Source organism: Oncorhynchus mykiss, chromosome 10 (assembly GCF_057628025.1).
Source record: "Oncorhynchus mykiss isolate SJ-2025 chromosome 10, ASM5762802v1, whole genome shotgun sequence".
NCBI classification, from domain to species: domain Eukaryota; kingdom Metazoa; phylum Chordata; class Actinopteri; order Salmoniformes; family Salmonidae; genus Oncorhynchus; species Oncorhynchus mykiss.
In genome coordinates this window covers 52421603-52436976 of record NC_143031.1, presented here as the reverse complement: position 1 = coordinate 52436976, position 15374 = coordinate 52421603, and the positions used below count along the sequence as shown (strand labels likewise).

General features: G+C 41.8%; 2 protein-coding genes and 1 long non-coding RNA gene across 3 annotated transcripts in view; 2 read left to right on the top strand and 1 right to left on the bottom strand.

Annotated features, from left to right (window-relative positions):
* The window catches only part of adamts8a (ADAM metallopeptidase with thrombospondin type 1 motif, 8a), a 33313-nt gene extending 23956 nt beyond the window's left edge, over positions 1-9357 (bottom strand). Inside the window, exon 1 of the mRNA XM_021618978.3 lies at positions 6422-9357. Coding sequence (XP_021474653.3) covers positions 6422-7156 — 735 coding nt within the window. The 5' untranslated portion in view covers positions 7157-9357. The remainder of the gene's footprint in view (positions 1-6421) is intronic.
* LOC149980064 (uncharacterized) overlaps positions 1-15374 on the top strand; it is a 200878-nt gene that overhangs the window by 54945 nt on the left and 130559 nt on the right. The window lies entirely within an intron of this gene.
* adamts15a (ADAM metallopeptidase with thrombospondin type 1 motif, 15a) overlaps positions 9836-15374 on the top strand; it is a 34446-nt gene continuing 28907 nt past the window's right edge. Inside the window, exon 1 of the mRNA XM_021618976.3 lies at positions 9836-11125. Coding sequence (XP_021474651.3) covers positions 10178-11125 — 948 coding nt within the window. The 5' untranslated portion in view covers positions 9836-10177. The remainder of the gene's footprint in view (positions 11126-15374) is intronic.

The window sequence follows — 15374 nt, the reverse complement described above, 5'->3', positions numbered from 1 at the left end:
AATAGTAACCGAAAGGTTGCAAGATCGAATCCCTGAGCTGACAAGGTAAACATCTGTCGTTCTGCCCCTGAACAAGGCAGTTAACACATTGTTCCTAGGCTGTCATTGAAAATACGAATTTAGAAAGGTAAAACATAAATAAAATCAAAAGCTTTGGCCAAGTAAATAAAAATAGAAGCACAACATTCCTTAGAATCAAGGGCAATGCTGATATCATTTAAGAAGGATAACCCAGTGCCAACGACGCGGGCCAAGGACTGTGGCCGATGTGAGTAAGACATTTAAGCATGTTAACCCTTGCAAGGCTGCCCTGACGGCATCCCTAGCTGCATCCTCAGACCAGCTTTCTGGAGTGTTTACAGACATATTCAATCTCTCCCTATTCCAGTCTGCTGTCCCCACATACTTCAAAATGTCCATCATTGTTCCTGTACCCCAAAAAGCAAAGGTAACTGAACTAAATGACTATCGCCCTGTAGCACTCACTTCTGTCATCATGAAGTGCCTTGAGAGACGAGTCAAGGATCATATCACCTCTACTTTACCCGACATCATAGAATCACCGCCCTGTGCAACTGAGTCCTGGACTTCCTGACGGGTCGCCCCCAGGTGGTGAAGGTAGGAAACAACACCTCCACTTCACTGATCTTCAATACTGGGGCCCCACAAGGGTGCATGCTCAGCCCCTTCCTGTACTCCCTGTTTAACCATGACTGCATGGTCACGCACACCTTCAACTCAATCATCAAGTTTTCAGACGACACAACAGTAGTAGGCTTGATTACCAACAGTGACGAGACAGCCTACAGGGAGGAGGTGAGGGCCCTTGGAGTGTGGTGCCAGGAAAGTAACCTCCCACTCAACGTCAAAAAAACTAAGGAGCTGATCGTGGACTTCAGGAAACAGCAGAGGGGGCACCCCCTCTCCACATCGACTGGACCTCAGTGGAGAAGGTTGAAAGCTTCAAGTTCCTCGGCGTACACATCACTGACAAACTGAAATGGTCCACCCACACAGACAGTGTGGTGAAGAATATGCAACAGCACCTCTTCAACCTCAGGAGGCTGAAGAAATTTGGCTTGGCACCTAAAACACTCACAAACTTTTACATGCTGTATCACCGCCTGGTACAGCAACTGCACCGCCCACAACCACAGGGCTCTCCAGAGGGTGGTGCGGTATGCCCAATGCATCACCGGGGGCAAACTACCAGCCCTCCAGGACATCTACAGCATCCGATGTCACAGGAAGGCCAAAAAGATCATCAAGGACACCAACCACACGGCCACTACCTGTTCACCCCGTTATCATCCAGAAGGCGAGGTCAGCACAGGTGCATCAAAGCTGGGACCGAGAGACTGAAAAACAGCTTCTATCTCAAGGCCATCAGACTGTTAAATATCACTAGCACATTAGAGACTGCTGCCTATGTATATAGACTTTAAATCACTGGCCACTTCAATAATGGAACACTAGTCACTTACAGTGCCTTGCGAAAGTATTCGGCCCCCTTGAACTTTGCGACCTTTTGCCACATTTCAGGCTTCAAACATAAAGATATAAAACTGTATTTTTTTGTGAAGAATCAACAACAAGTGGGACACAATCATGAAGTGGAACGACATTTATTGGATATTTCAAACTTTTTTAACAAATCAAAAACGGAAAAATTGGGCGTGCAAAATTATTCAGCCCCTTTACTTTCAGTGCAGCAAACTCTCTCCAGAAGTTCAGTGAGGATCTCTGAATGATCCAATGTTGACCTAAATGACTAATGATGATAAATACAATCAATCCACCTGTGTGTAATCAAGTCTCCGTATAAATGCACCTGCACTGTGATAGTCTCAGAGGTCCGTTAAAAGCGCAGAGAGCATCATGAAGAACAAGGAACACACCAGGCAGGTCCGAGATACTGTTGTGAAGAAGTTTAAAGACGGATTTGGATACAAAAAGATTTCCCAAGCTTTAAACATCCCAAGGAGCACTGTGCAAGCGATAATATTGAAATGGAAGGAGTATCAGACCACTGCAAATCTACCAAGACCTGGCTGTCCCTCTAAACTTTCAGCTCATACAAGGAGAAGACTGATCAGAGATGCAGCCAAGAGGCCCATGATCACTCTGGATGAACTGCAGAGATCTACAGCTGAGGTGGGAGACTCTGTCCATAGGACAACAATCAGTTGTATATTGCACAAATCTGGCCTTTATGGAAGAGTGGCAAGAAGAAAGCCATTTCTTAAAGATATCCATAAAAAGTGTTGTTTAAAGTTTGCCACAAGCCACCTGGGAGACACACCAAACATGTGGAAGAAGGTGCTCTGGTCAGATGAAACCAAAATTGAACTTTTTGGCAACAATGCAAAACGTTATGTTTGGCGTAAAAGCAACACAGTTGAACACACCATCCCCACTGTCAAACATGGTGGGGGCAGCATCATGGTTTGGGCCTGCTTTTCTTCAGCAGGGACAGGGAAGATGGTTAAAATTGATGGGAAGTGGATGGAGCCAAATACAGGACCATTCTGGAAGAAAACCTGATGGAGTCTGCAAAAGACCTGAGACTGGGACGGAGATTTGTCTTCCAACAAGACAATGATCCAAAACATAAAGCAAAATCTACAATGGAATGGTTCAAAAATAAACATATCCAGGTGTTAGAATGGCCAAGTCAAAGTCCAGACCTGAATCCAATCGAGAATCTGTGGAAAGAACTGAAAACTGCTGTTCACAAATGCTCTCCATCCAACCTCACTGAGCTCAAGCTGTTTTGCAAGGAGGAATGGGAAAAAAATTCAGTCTCTCGATGTGCAAAACTGATAGAGACATACCCCAAGCGACTTACAGCTGTAATCGCAGCAAAAGGTGGCGCTACAAAGTATTAACTGAAGGGGGATGAATAATTTTGCACGCCCAATTTTTCTGTTTTTGATTTGTTAAAAAAGTTTGAAATATCCAATAAATGTCGTTCCACTTCATGATTGTGTCCCACTTGTTGTTGATTCTTCACAAAAAAATACAGTTTTATATCTTTATGTTTGAAGTCTGAAATGTGGCAAAAGGTCGCAAAGTTCAAGGGGGCCGAATACTTTCGCAAGGCACTGTAAATAATGTTTACATATTTTGTATTACTCGTCTCATATGTACAGTATATACTGTATTCGATTCTATTGTATCTCAGTCTATGCCACTCTGACATTGCTCATCCATATATTTATATATTCTTAATTCCATTCCTTTACTTAGATTTGTGTGTATTGTGGGTATTTTTGTGAAATTGTTAGATATTACTTGTTAGATATTACTGGAGCTTAAACACAAGCATTTTGCTACACCCGCAATAACATCTACTAAACACGCGTATGTGACCAATAAAATTGTATTTTATTTGATTTGAAGGAAGGCTTGCTAATTAAGGTTTTTTAGCAAGCGCCTATGACAAATCAGTACAGGTCATTTCACTGAGCAGCCATTATGAACACAGGCTTTAAAACAATGATCGATAAGGTCATTACAGAAAACACCAGACTTTTACGTGATGATAACATCAAGGAAAATAGCTTTTTCTGGGTGTTTGGAGACATACCTTGTGGAATTAGTAATAATCTGAGAAAGAATTAGGGAGTCCCATTATTTTAGTTGCTTTAGGACTTGGTCAGGTGGTTTAAGCATCTGCCAGTTTAGGTCACCTAGCAGGACAAATTCAGACAGGGCATTTAGAGTACAGGCCAGTGCTGATGGTGGACAATAACACCCAGCAACAGTCAACAAAGAGCTATTTGAAAGTTTAACGCTTAAAACCGGAAAATCTAATTGTTTGGGGACAGACTTGGTGGAGACAACCGAGCACTGAAGGTGTTCCTTGTTAAAGATTGCAACTCCAACACCTTTGGAAGATTTGTCTTACCGAAAAAGGTTATGACCAGAAAGGTTTAACATCAGTGTTCAAAACACTTTTTCTTAACCACGTCTCAGTAATGACCAACACATCTGGATTGGAGCTGTGAACCCACACTTTCAATTGATCAATTTTAGGTAATAAGATTCTAGGGTTAACGTGTAGAAAACCCAGGCTTTTACGAGAGCAGAAATCAGTGAAGCAGATATCAAGTCTGAATTGCGGCTAGCAACAGTAGATGGTCCAGGGTAGATGTTCCAGTAATACAATCAGGGCACGGCAGAGGATAGAGAGAGCTCTGCAGTGTTGATTTATGACATTTGAATGTGCATTAAATGGAAACAAGAACATATTGTACAGCAATTTCATCAGGAAACATGAATACAAAGCCGGGAAGAGGTGGTTAGAATAGGATGGGAGGCCAAGAGTCTGTATAACCAATAGAGAGTGGAAACAAACATAGTCTGTCCTACTTTGAAATATGAAATAACACATATGGAATCATGCAGTAACCAAAAGTGTTAAACAAATCAATTTTTCAAAGTAGCCATCCTTTGCCTTGATGACACCTTTGCACACTATTGGCATTCTCTCAACCACCTCCATGACCTGGAATGCATTTCAATTAACAGGTGTTCCTTGTTAAAAGTTCATTTGTGGAATGTATTTCCTTCTTAATGCGTTTGAGCTAATCAGTTGTGTTGTGGCAGGGTAGCAGTGGTATACAGAAGATAGCCCTGTTTGGTAAAAGACCAAGTCCATATTATGGCAAGAATGGCTCGAATAAGCAAATAGAAACGACAGTCCATCATTACTTTAACCGCCACAAGAAAGAAAGACCCATAGTTACCTCTAATGCAGAGGTTAAGTTCATTAGAGTTACCAGCCTCATAAATTGCTGCCCAAAGAAATGCTTTGCATACTTCAAGTAACATACACATCTGAACAACTGTTCAGAGGAGACTGTGTGAATCAGGCCTTCATGGTCAAATTGCTGCAAAGAAACCAATATAGAAGAACACCAATAATAAGAAGAGATTTGCTTGGGCCAAGAAACACTAGCAATGGACATTAGACCAGTGGAAATCTGTCCATTGGTCTGATGAGTCCAAATGTAAGATTTTTGGTTCCAACCACCATGTCTTTGTGAGAATGGATGATCTCTGCATTTGTGGTTCCCACCATGAAGAATTGAAGAGGAAGTGTGATGGTGTGGGGGTGCATTGCAGGTGACACTGTCAGTGATGTATTTCGAATTCAAGGCACACTTAACCAGCACGGCTACCACAGCATTCTGCAGCGATACGCCATCCCATCTGGTTTGCACTTAGGACAATGACTCAACACACCTCCAGGCTTTGTAAGGGCTATTTGACCAAGAAGGAGAGTGATGGAGTGCTGCATCAGATAACCTGACCTCCACAATCACCCAAGCTCAACTCAATTGAGATGGTTTGGGGCGAGTTGGACTGCAGAGTGAAGGAAAAGCAGCCAATAAGTGCTCAGGATATACTTCAAGAGTATTAGAAAAGCATTCCAGGTGAAGCTGGTTGAGAGAATGTCAAGTGTCCACATCAAGGCAGTGGATACTTTGAAAAATCTCAAATATTAAATATATTTAGATTTGTTTAACACTTTTTTGCTTACTGCATGATTCCATATGTGTTATTTTATAGTTTTGATGTATTCCCTATTATTCTATAATGTAGATTTTTTTTAAATAAATAAAAACCCTGGAATGAGTAGGTGGGTCCAAACTTTTGACTTTCACTGTATGTGCAATTTGTAAAATATGTTACGTATTTGCAAAATGTACAATATGTTACGAATTCCAATTTTTTGTTGCTAACGTTAGGTAGGTGTCTAGGTGGCTAATGCTAATGCTAATTAGCCAGATGGCTAACATTAGTAGGCTAGGGGATATTGTTACAGTTAGGAGTTAGGTTAAAGGTTTAAGGTTAGCTAAAAGGGTTAGGGTTAAGGTTGAGGAAGTGTTAGCTAGCATGCTAAGTGGTTCCAAACTACCTAAAAAGTAGTAAATAGTTGCAAAGTTGCTAATTAGCTAAAATGCTAAAGTTATCCATAATGAGATTAGAACAAAGATTGCTAGACATTTGCATTATATGCCCACCCATCCATCCTCCTTTTATTTTTGCCTTAAATAACCTTCTATCTTGTTTAATATGTTTTTATTTATTTTACCCTTATTTTACCAGGTAACCATACCAAGTAACATATACTAATTTAGTTTTCACGGATTTACATGAACTATATTACGCCTGGTCTATGAGACCAGGCTGGGCTGCCTTGACAGTTTCACAAATGACATTTCAGGCGCTTATTTTTGCCTGGAAAATTAATCTGCATTGGAAATCCCTTGTGTGTAATGACGCGTTTGGACATGTGCCCATCACATTGCATCCAATGCAAAAAAATATATAATTAGTGTATTGGTTTATAATTTTTGTTAACCACAAACGGAATATATCGTTATCAATTTGTGCCAGTTCATGCCCTCACCTTTATTTCGTCTCCATAGAAATGTGTCATTGAAGCGTCGGCTACGACCAGCGTCTCGATATATCTTGGAGAGGAGACAAACCGTCGCTTCCGTCCCGTCGCTAGCTCAGCATCATCAACAGGATATGCAGAGCCGTCATCTGTGGCCAGACGGCTTTTATCCTTCACCTGATCAAAAGCTTGGAAAGTCTTGGACAAATTTTGTACTTCGGTCAAAACTCTCCTTTTTATAATGTGCACCTGCAAGAATGATCTCTCTGTTTTACCATGGCCAAGAACTTTGGGTTGAATTAGATACACATCCCCATGCGCTATGAAGAACCCTTGCATCCCGTGGCACAGGCTCACCGCGACAACAGATTCCTGGTCGGTGTCCACCTTCCCCGAGAAGAAGCAGCCTTTAAACTCGTCCCCATTCCCCCCTGTCTTGATGATACCACCGGTAAAATGCCCTGATCTGGTTCGGTTGAAAAGCGCAGCCAGATGTTTCGATTGTATGTGCTGAATGGTTAACTTTGGAGCAACAAACGAGTCGTCCGGAGTCAAATTCAATGTGAAGTCCTGGCCGAAAGCTGTCAATCTGAAGCTATGTTGATCCTCGCTCCTTTTCCAGAGCCGACCGCTGGTCTTCACACTGTTTATGACGGGTATGGTCTCCTCGGAGTGGAACAATTCCGACAGCACAACGTTGTTTAAGGACAGGGTTAATAAAGTGATATGTAAAGTTGAACCCATTTTATTACTATCACAAGCACCCTTTATATCAAAGAAACTATGTAAATGTGTGATAAGATCTTTTTTCTTCTTAATCTTCTTAATAGAGAAATTGCTATGAATAAAGAAGAGCGCGTATGACAGGTACCATACAGTCTTGAGTGCTCAACATAAAATTGCGCTATAAATCTTAATTTTACTTAATAAATCAAAAGTAAACAACCACCAATCACCTATAGCCATTGACATCTATAGGAGTTGCAAAACAGTAGGCTATACTAAAAATACAGAATTATTCTTATAGTTAGTTGAAGTCAGAACTCGAGACCTGTAGCAGACTGAATAAGCGGCGACTTCTCGTGACTGTGGTATTTATACAGCCTTGCTCTTCTTAAACATAGGCCTAAGTGGTTTATTTTTTTATATAATTTGCTCCTGCTCTCTCCACCCCCTCGTGCTTACAGAAAAAAACATAAACTAAAATCAAATTGATCCAATGGGACCTCACTGGCACGCCCACTCTTCAATAGATCCAACAGATATTCTAGACGGGATAGTCTAAACGGGATCCTTGGAACGTCCCTGGACCGAGTAAGGTCGAAGTAATAGCAGCAAACCGTTGGCTCAACTCACTCCATTACGCTTAGCTCTCTATTTCAGCGGCAAACTGCAGCATAAGTCTGAAAATATAATCAAATATCTTCCAGAACTGCATGCACACACTTAAGGCTCGAGTCTCATCTTCACGTTCCATCTGACAAGACTGGACCGAAGACAGTACAGTATTTAGAACCTCTGTGGCTGGACTGTTTACCACCAAATACTTGATTTCAGCTCAAAGGAAGCGCTTACATAGATTACATAATAAAGCCGTGAGTGATACATAGAGGAAAGACTTGAGCACATTTTTCTTTCTCTGGAATAATTTTGTAGGCTGTGCTTGTGCTGCTTATTCATTCTCAGTGATTGACTGAGCTCGTGTCGAGCTCGTGCACATTATTTAGGATCAGTAGGCAGTTTATGGCTATAGCCATTGACAGTAATAGCCTGGTAGTAAAAATGTAAAATGGCTATTTGTTACACAACAATAATAATGTAATAATTGTGTTTTCGTTAGACACATTAAATTAAGTTAAAACACGCCCACACCTAACACACAAATGTGGAGTTAAATAACATTTCCAAAATTACAATGAAAAACAATGCAATCGCATCACATTCACTTTGGGACTTTTAAAATGCTTCGATGTCTATTACGTATTTCCCATTTTGGCCACATTACAATAGGCTAATTTGAAGTCTCTATCAGGCGTCAGCTAAATTATCATAATGACCAATGATAAAACAAGAGTATTATTAAATCACCGTCTTTTAACCACGATGTGGCAGTGTTGTTTCACAATTCAAATGTAGGCGCTTCTAGTGATGGAGTTGAAGCCCATGTATGTTACAAAAAATGCATTTAAATGGAAAGAAATCAAACAAATGATGCACACAATTAAAACGTAACAATTAATGGATGATAGCAGCTAATTGTATTTAATTTATTTGATTAGTCTTGTTTAGTTAGACGGAAGCGGTGTACATGATTATGCCTATTAGCCACAAGATGCCGCACTTGTATCAGCCTCCAGAATATTGTATCTGAAAAGAGGACTGTCTGGACACCGCCAGGCATCAGTTCTGAACAATCTTGAAAGAGCAAAAACATCAAGTAAAAGTACCCAACACATCACATTGTTTCACTTTATCAAGGGGGAGTTGTATTATTATTTTCACAGTTCCATAGTAACATTAGGCTACTGTGTTACATTGTAGGCTATAAACTCGTGTTGAACTTGAATGGACTTTTCCCCAATGATCTGATGATGATGATTAGTATGATGATTGTGACAGCATGATTACTTTATAATCAGATATAGCCTAAACCCTGTCTCACTGGCTCAATTATACTACAGTGCATAGGCATGTAGCCCACTGGTTTCAGTTAATTATAAACCCCAAGAAGATTGGGTATATTGAGCACAAGACTAAAATTATACACACTATCCACGGCCACTGATGTTTGTCTCTGAGCTCGTATGCCAATAAGATGATCATATTTGTATCATCAGTGGGTGTTGAAGCATAGCCTAACCCCTAGATACATCTTACTAATTCACAAAGCCATGTTATAAAAGGACATTTTGTAGAGTATAGGCACTGGCTAGTAAACATATGCAAAATATATCACTCATTTGGTGTTGTGCTACTTTGCTTTGGATGTTGCGTTGGATACAAATGTGTATGGAGGCAGGCTGCGCGCTATGCACTGCATAGCATAGCACAGACCCAGCTCGAGGGGTAAGTGTGAGGAAACCCTGTTTTTCGTGTGCTGCGCGGAAGTGGTGATGCTAATACAGTACAGAGTTTCAAGTGGTCGCAGAGTAAACCTTGAACTGAGACGCATAACCAATGAGCTTTCCCGAGCGCCTCCCCAAAAACTCTGTTGTCACTAGTTACCGCAGCCACAAAGTAAAAATGGTCTATATCGTAAAAATTCATTAAAACAAAATGTGCTTTATAGTCTTAATTTAAGGTTATGGTTAGGCATAAGGTTTGCAGTGTGGTTAAGGTTATGGATAAATTTAACGTTAGGTTTAAAATCAGACTTTAAGAGAAATTGTAGAAATAGGCGGGGTTAAACCATAATTATGACTTTGCGGCTGTGGTAACTAGTTACGACCCCAAAAACTCTGATTACAATTTCTCAATATTTAGGCTACTCATGACGCAAAAGCATAAAGTCCACAGAAGGCAGCAATCGGCTCAGCAGACAGGTAGATGATGGGAACGGGTCAGATACTGAAGGATTTTGCACTGAGCGGACTTGTAACGGCAATGTTTTAGAATAGCCTTCCATTTGCACCTTGGATTATTCTCTGTTGTATCGATCACTCATTACGACTGCATTAGAGGGAACGTTTACGGCTCCTTGCAGGCTACTTTTGTTGTTCATTTCAATTCCTGATCATTACATTAGGTTACTCAATAAAATCAATCATGGTGATGTTCATAAGGACAATATTGCTCTATTGTTTCGTGATTCTACACTCCAGATCCGTTAATTGCATGGAGAGTGAAAGTGAACTTTGCTACCCCATTATACTGGATGACAAACAATATGAGCATAATGTTTTTGACAACGGCGAGGATATTCTTACGGGGATAATTGTTCTTAAAATAAGCGCCTTCCAGCAGGAGCTAGTGCTTGATTTGCATCCAGATTCAAATTTCCTTACCCCCACGGTCTCTGCCTCCAGTCCAGCTGCAAACGGGGACCTGAGCAGGTGTTTTTACTCTGGTTATGTCAACTCAGACCGGCTCTCATACGCAGCGCTGAGTCTGTGCAAGGGCTTGCAAGGCGCATTCGGTTTCAAAGGCTGGGAATATTTCATCAACCCTGTCCACAATGACACCACTTCAGGAAATACCAGGAGCGCCGAGAGCGTGCATGTTATCCGGCGCCGTAGCAACGATAACTTCAACGGTAACTCGACCTCCAGGTGCGCGGTGGACACGGGTCTGAGTCCCGACGTCGCGGCGTCTTTGGAGAAATACAAGCACTTATACAAAGGGCACAATGTGACTGAAACAATGTTAAAAGGTATCCAAGGTAGATCCAAGAGATTTGCCTCCATCCCCAGATACGTGGAGACGTTGGTTGTTGCTGATGAGTCCATGGCTAGTTTCCATGGAGATGACCTTAAACATTACCTCTTGACACTCATGTCTGTGGCAGCTAGGCTCTACAAACACCCCAGTATTCTCAACTCCATCAACATTGTTGTTGTCAAGTTCATTGTGCTAACTGATGATGACAAAGGACCCAAAGTCTCAGGCAATGCAGCAATGACGCTGCGTAACTTCTGCACTTGGCAAAAAAAGATGAATAAGAATAACGACAAGCATCCAGACTATTGGGATACTGCCATACTGTTCACCAAGCAGGTAAAGTTGAGCTTCATTCTGTCAACATGGGGTGCTCTCTCTCTGTCACCTTGCAATCACCATGGGAGCATGGGATGGCAGGTAGCTTATTGCAAAGGTGTTGGGGCAGTAACCGAAAGGTTGCTAGTTTGAATTCCACAAGATGAAAAATCTTCCCTATAACTCTAAATGTTTCAGGGTCTCTGTCAATAATCGTTTATTCCGGCCAATGACCCCACTCTCAGGGGGAGTTGCAATAAGCAAAAAGCAAATTTCCATTTTACACCTCACACTTGTACATGCCGTGAAACTGGATAGATTTAAGCACCGTCTATTTTACCTTGGTTTGCAAGTATGTATGCATCTGTGCAATTAGAATTACTGTGTAATCTGTATGCAGAATGAGGATGATTGTGATGCATTGGATCATTGCAATAGTTTGAAAATGGGAATATAATTGAATGCACCACATAAGCAGTCTAAACCAGTCTATAATGCTGACCAGCATCTTCTATTAGTCATCAGTGTGTTTGTCTATGGTGACATAGATGCCATATAATAGAACTTGTGTCACAAGGAGGTATGGGAGCCTTGGCATAAGTCCATGTAAACCCAATGGCACACGAGACATAGTCGTAGACATAAAACTAGCTAAACCAACCCAACCCCAGGTCTCATAAAGTAGACACTGACTTGATTTATGCTTGTTCACAAATCACAATGCTTATTTATAAAAGGCTGGGTTCAGTGGGTTGTCCCTGCCCTTAAACATTAATTGATTTGCACTCAAACACACTTTCCACCTCTGATGAACTCTGAGACAATCCCCACCTGTTGGGAGGGAGAGGTAGACAGAGAGGAAGAGGGAGAGAGAGAGAGTGAAATGGAGGGCCGCGCCCACAGCACAGTGTCGACAGACCAGACCACTCATTACTCACACAGCCAAACAACAAGACTCTACATGCCACGTGGCCAACCGGCTGGTCAGCCCTAACACTGAAGTAAGGTCAGGGATTGTCATGGTCCAAGTTTACCATTACAACCAAAAATAATCACGCAGAGCAGAGTGGCAGTTATTTGTTTCTGTTATGCTGACATATTTTCTTTTTGATTCATTTCTAAATTTCAGACAAGGTCAGAGTTGAAGTCCCTCCTTACATTCCAACCATTATTAGAGAAGGTGTAGCTCTTTGACCCATGAAGAGACATGTGAACACTCACTTCTCAGCCAAGTTTCAGACAGCCGTGATATGACAGACAGACACAGACGTTATACAGTCCTTTGTTTTCCTTAGTAAAGAAGGTTGTCCATGGTTTACTGTCTTGAAGGTAGGCAAGCATTTAGTGGGGAGAGAGATTCAGACACCTCCAATAGTAGCAAGGAATACAGTTACCATGCAGTTAGCTACTTTAGTCTCAGAGCTTTCATGCAATAAATAGATTGGCAGAGCCAAACTTAATGTCAGTGCAGTGCTGTACTCAACCACCCTTACTTGGCAGATGTAATTGAAATAATTCCGGATCATGTCATATAGCACATTATGTCATGGCCAATCTCTTCATGACCAAGTCACTGTACTTTCCAGCAAACATACTGAACATAATTATCCAATAGAAAATGTAACAATAAACTAACAACTAGCTTAGTTATTTGTGCTCTGTGACAGGGGAGTGTCAGTCAGTCTGTCAGTACCCCGAGGGATGCAGCAATCGGAAGTGTCTTGTTTTATGTGGACCTTTCCCACCCTGCCTTGCCTCCAGCTGTAAATGCGCTGGCTTGTCCCTCCCCACCTCCCCCTTCCCCCTCTGAGGATGCCTTGCCTGCTCCCCATTAAATATGCCCCTGGGGAAGATCACCATGAACATGTCAGAAATTCCCCTATCCTTCCCTCCCTCCCGCCACGTCTCTGGCCCTGGCCCACTTGCTTGCCCCCAGTCTGAAACCACAGCAGCACTAGAGGAGGGAGAGCCTCACAGCTGCAGCCAGCCGCAAGGGACAGGATTCAGCACACCTCTCCTCTGCCTAGTGCACATTTCTCATCTGGGTTGTTGGCTCAGTTTTAGCATTTTGATTTAGATCTGTTTGTGTGTATTTCCATTCACTCCTGCGTTTCTACCATGTGACCTCTACAGCAATTATTTTTTTTACCTGTCACTCGTCAGGGTTGTTCACCTACACATTATGTGAAAGTGATTCTGAAAATTGATTGCGAATTTATTGTTGAGTATTGAAAATACACTGGAGATTTTAAACAACTGCACAATAACTACACTATTACACGTCTTGTTGCTTTTTAATTTACCATAGTGGTTTCCAGTTGGCTAAACCTTACCTTTAATAAAGCCCAACTTTATCGAGTCCCTCAGATTTACACCTAATAAAAGAGGCTTAGTAGCACTGGCAGTGTGGTGTGGCACAGTTGGCCATCATCAGTCACACGCTTTCCTCTCAAAACCCCAAAAGTGACAAAGAAGCCTTGCAAGTCATTTTAAGTAGCACCATATGAGCCTGTCATCCTAAAACCACTAAATATAAACAGTCTCACGCCAGGCTATAACCAAGTAATTACATATGAATAACATAACAGAGACTGACTGTTGTGTGTGTCAGAACATTCGCTGTGGTAAAGAGTGGCAAAGAATGGCAATATGGATCAGCATCACTATTAGAAAATTGAATGTGTCAGAATCATATCTCTCCAGGCAACACTTTTGTTGGCTTAGTTGGCAGCTGTATAGGCTGAATGTAGGCTTAAAAAGTAATGTCAATGATAATAGGCCTACTAGAAGAGGAGTAGATTGATAAAACTTAATTCAACAAGTTGGATGAATATTTTATCTCTAGAATTACACTCTGCAGTCATTGCCTTTGCAGTAATCTTGGTAACCATACAGACCATTGGCAACAGGATTTGTTATGACCACTGAGATACTATGCAGTTCTGTGAGGGTAAAACCTTCCAAAGCACGGGCTTGGGCTCATCATTTAAAAGATACTGCCATGGGGACTTGTAAAGGAAGTGGGAGAAAGAAAGACTTGAAACAATCAGTTTCAGTTTAAATTTAGCTCCCTCAGGCATTCAGATTATTCCTCATGACAAATGAGTCTTACTGTTCCTGAACATTGGAGTGGACGTGAAAGACTAACATATCTCACCTTCAGCTGTGAAGCTGTCATTATGAGACCCAATACTCCCAATGGGCCCTTACAACTACCACACAGCAGACCCTTGTGTGAGCTAATTTCTTTACTGTCTTTCATTGGCAGTAATCCTAACTTCCTCCTCACCCCAATCCCATTCTCTCCAGCTCTCCTTTCCATTTCCGCTCGTTTCTGTCTATAATAATAACAAGTCTGATTAAACATGTTAAAGCTGAGTTGTGGTGGACACTGGTATGTAGTCTGTGACTCAGAGAGAGAGAGAGAAAGAGAGGACGGGGAGAGTGGGAGAACTAGAGAGAAAAAGAGAGGGAGAAATTGAGAGAGAGAGAGAGATGGGGGAGAGTGCGAGAACTGGAGAGTGGGAGAAAGTAGACAAATTGAGAGGGAGTTGGAGTGAGATAGAGGCAGAGAGGAAGAGAGAGAAATGGAAAGAGAAGGAGGGGGAATGCACACATGGAACAGTTTGGATGTTATAAAAGCCTAATGAAAGTCTGCTGTTTGTACCACCAGGTGCCAATTGGGTCAGTGTTGCTTGAGGAGAGGAGTCGTCTTTGACACAGTGAAAATGAATAGGTTTTGACAGACATGGGCTGGTGGTGATGCTGATGATGCACTCAGCCGACCTTGGTCCATAGCAGGAGACAGTCATGGGACACTTTCCATGCTTGTGGCATAGGAATTCTCATTCTAAATACCCAGAGGGCATGACATCACAATGACGTAATTTCAATCAGTTTCTAATGCCATTTCAACCATTTCCCCCCAGCTGGTTAGGCACATTAGACTTAGACGCCTGTGAAAGGGTCTTGAAATGGTTTGCAATCAACAGCACAATGGCATGAGTAAAGGCACAGATTGCGCCTGATGTGATGTTTACTTATGCTGAGTTTAATGTACTATACTTATGTGTTTTATATAGACCACTCAGCTCTCACAGGGAGCCTCAGTTCTCCCCACGGCTCCTTCCTTACTGCTCTGCAGCTTGCTGAGATTGCACAGTAACGTCCACAGAATGTGCAGTGTATGTGAAAACCCCTTTTCCAAAAGATTAGTAATGGATTCTGACCATAAACCTGCCAGATTCATATTTCCCCAGAGAGGGCTGGA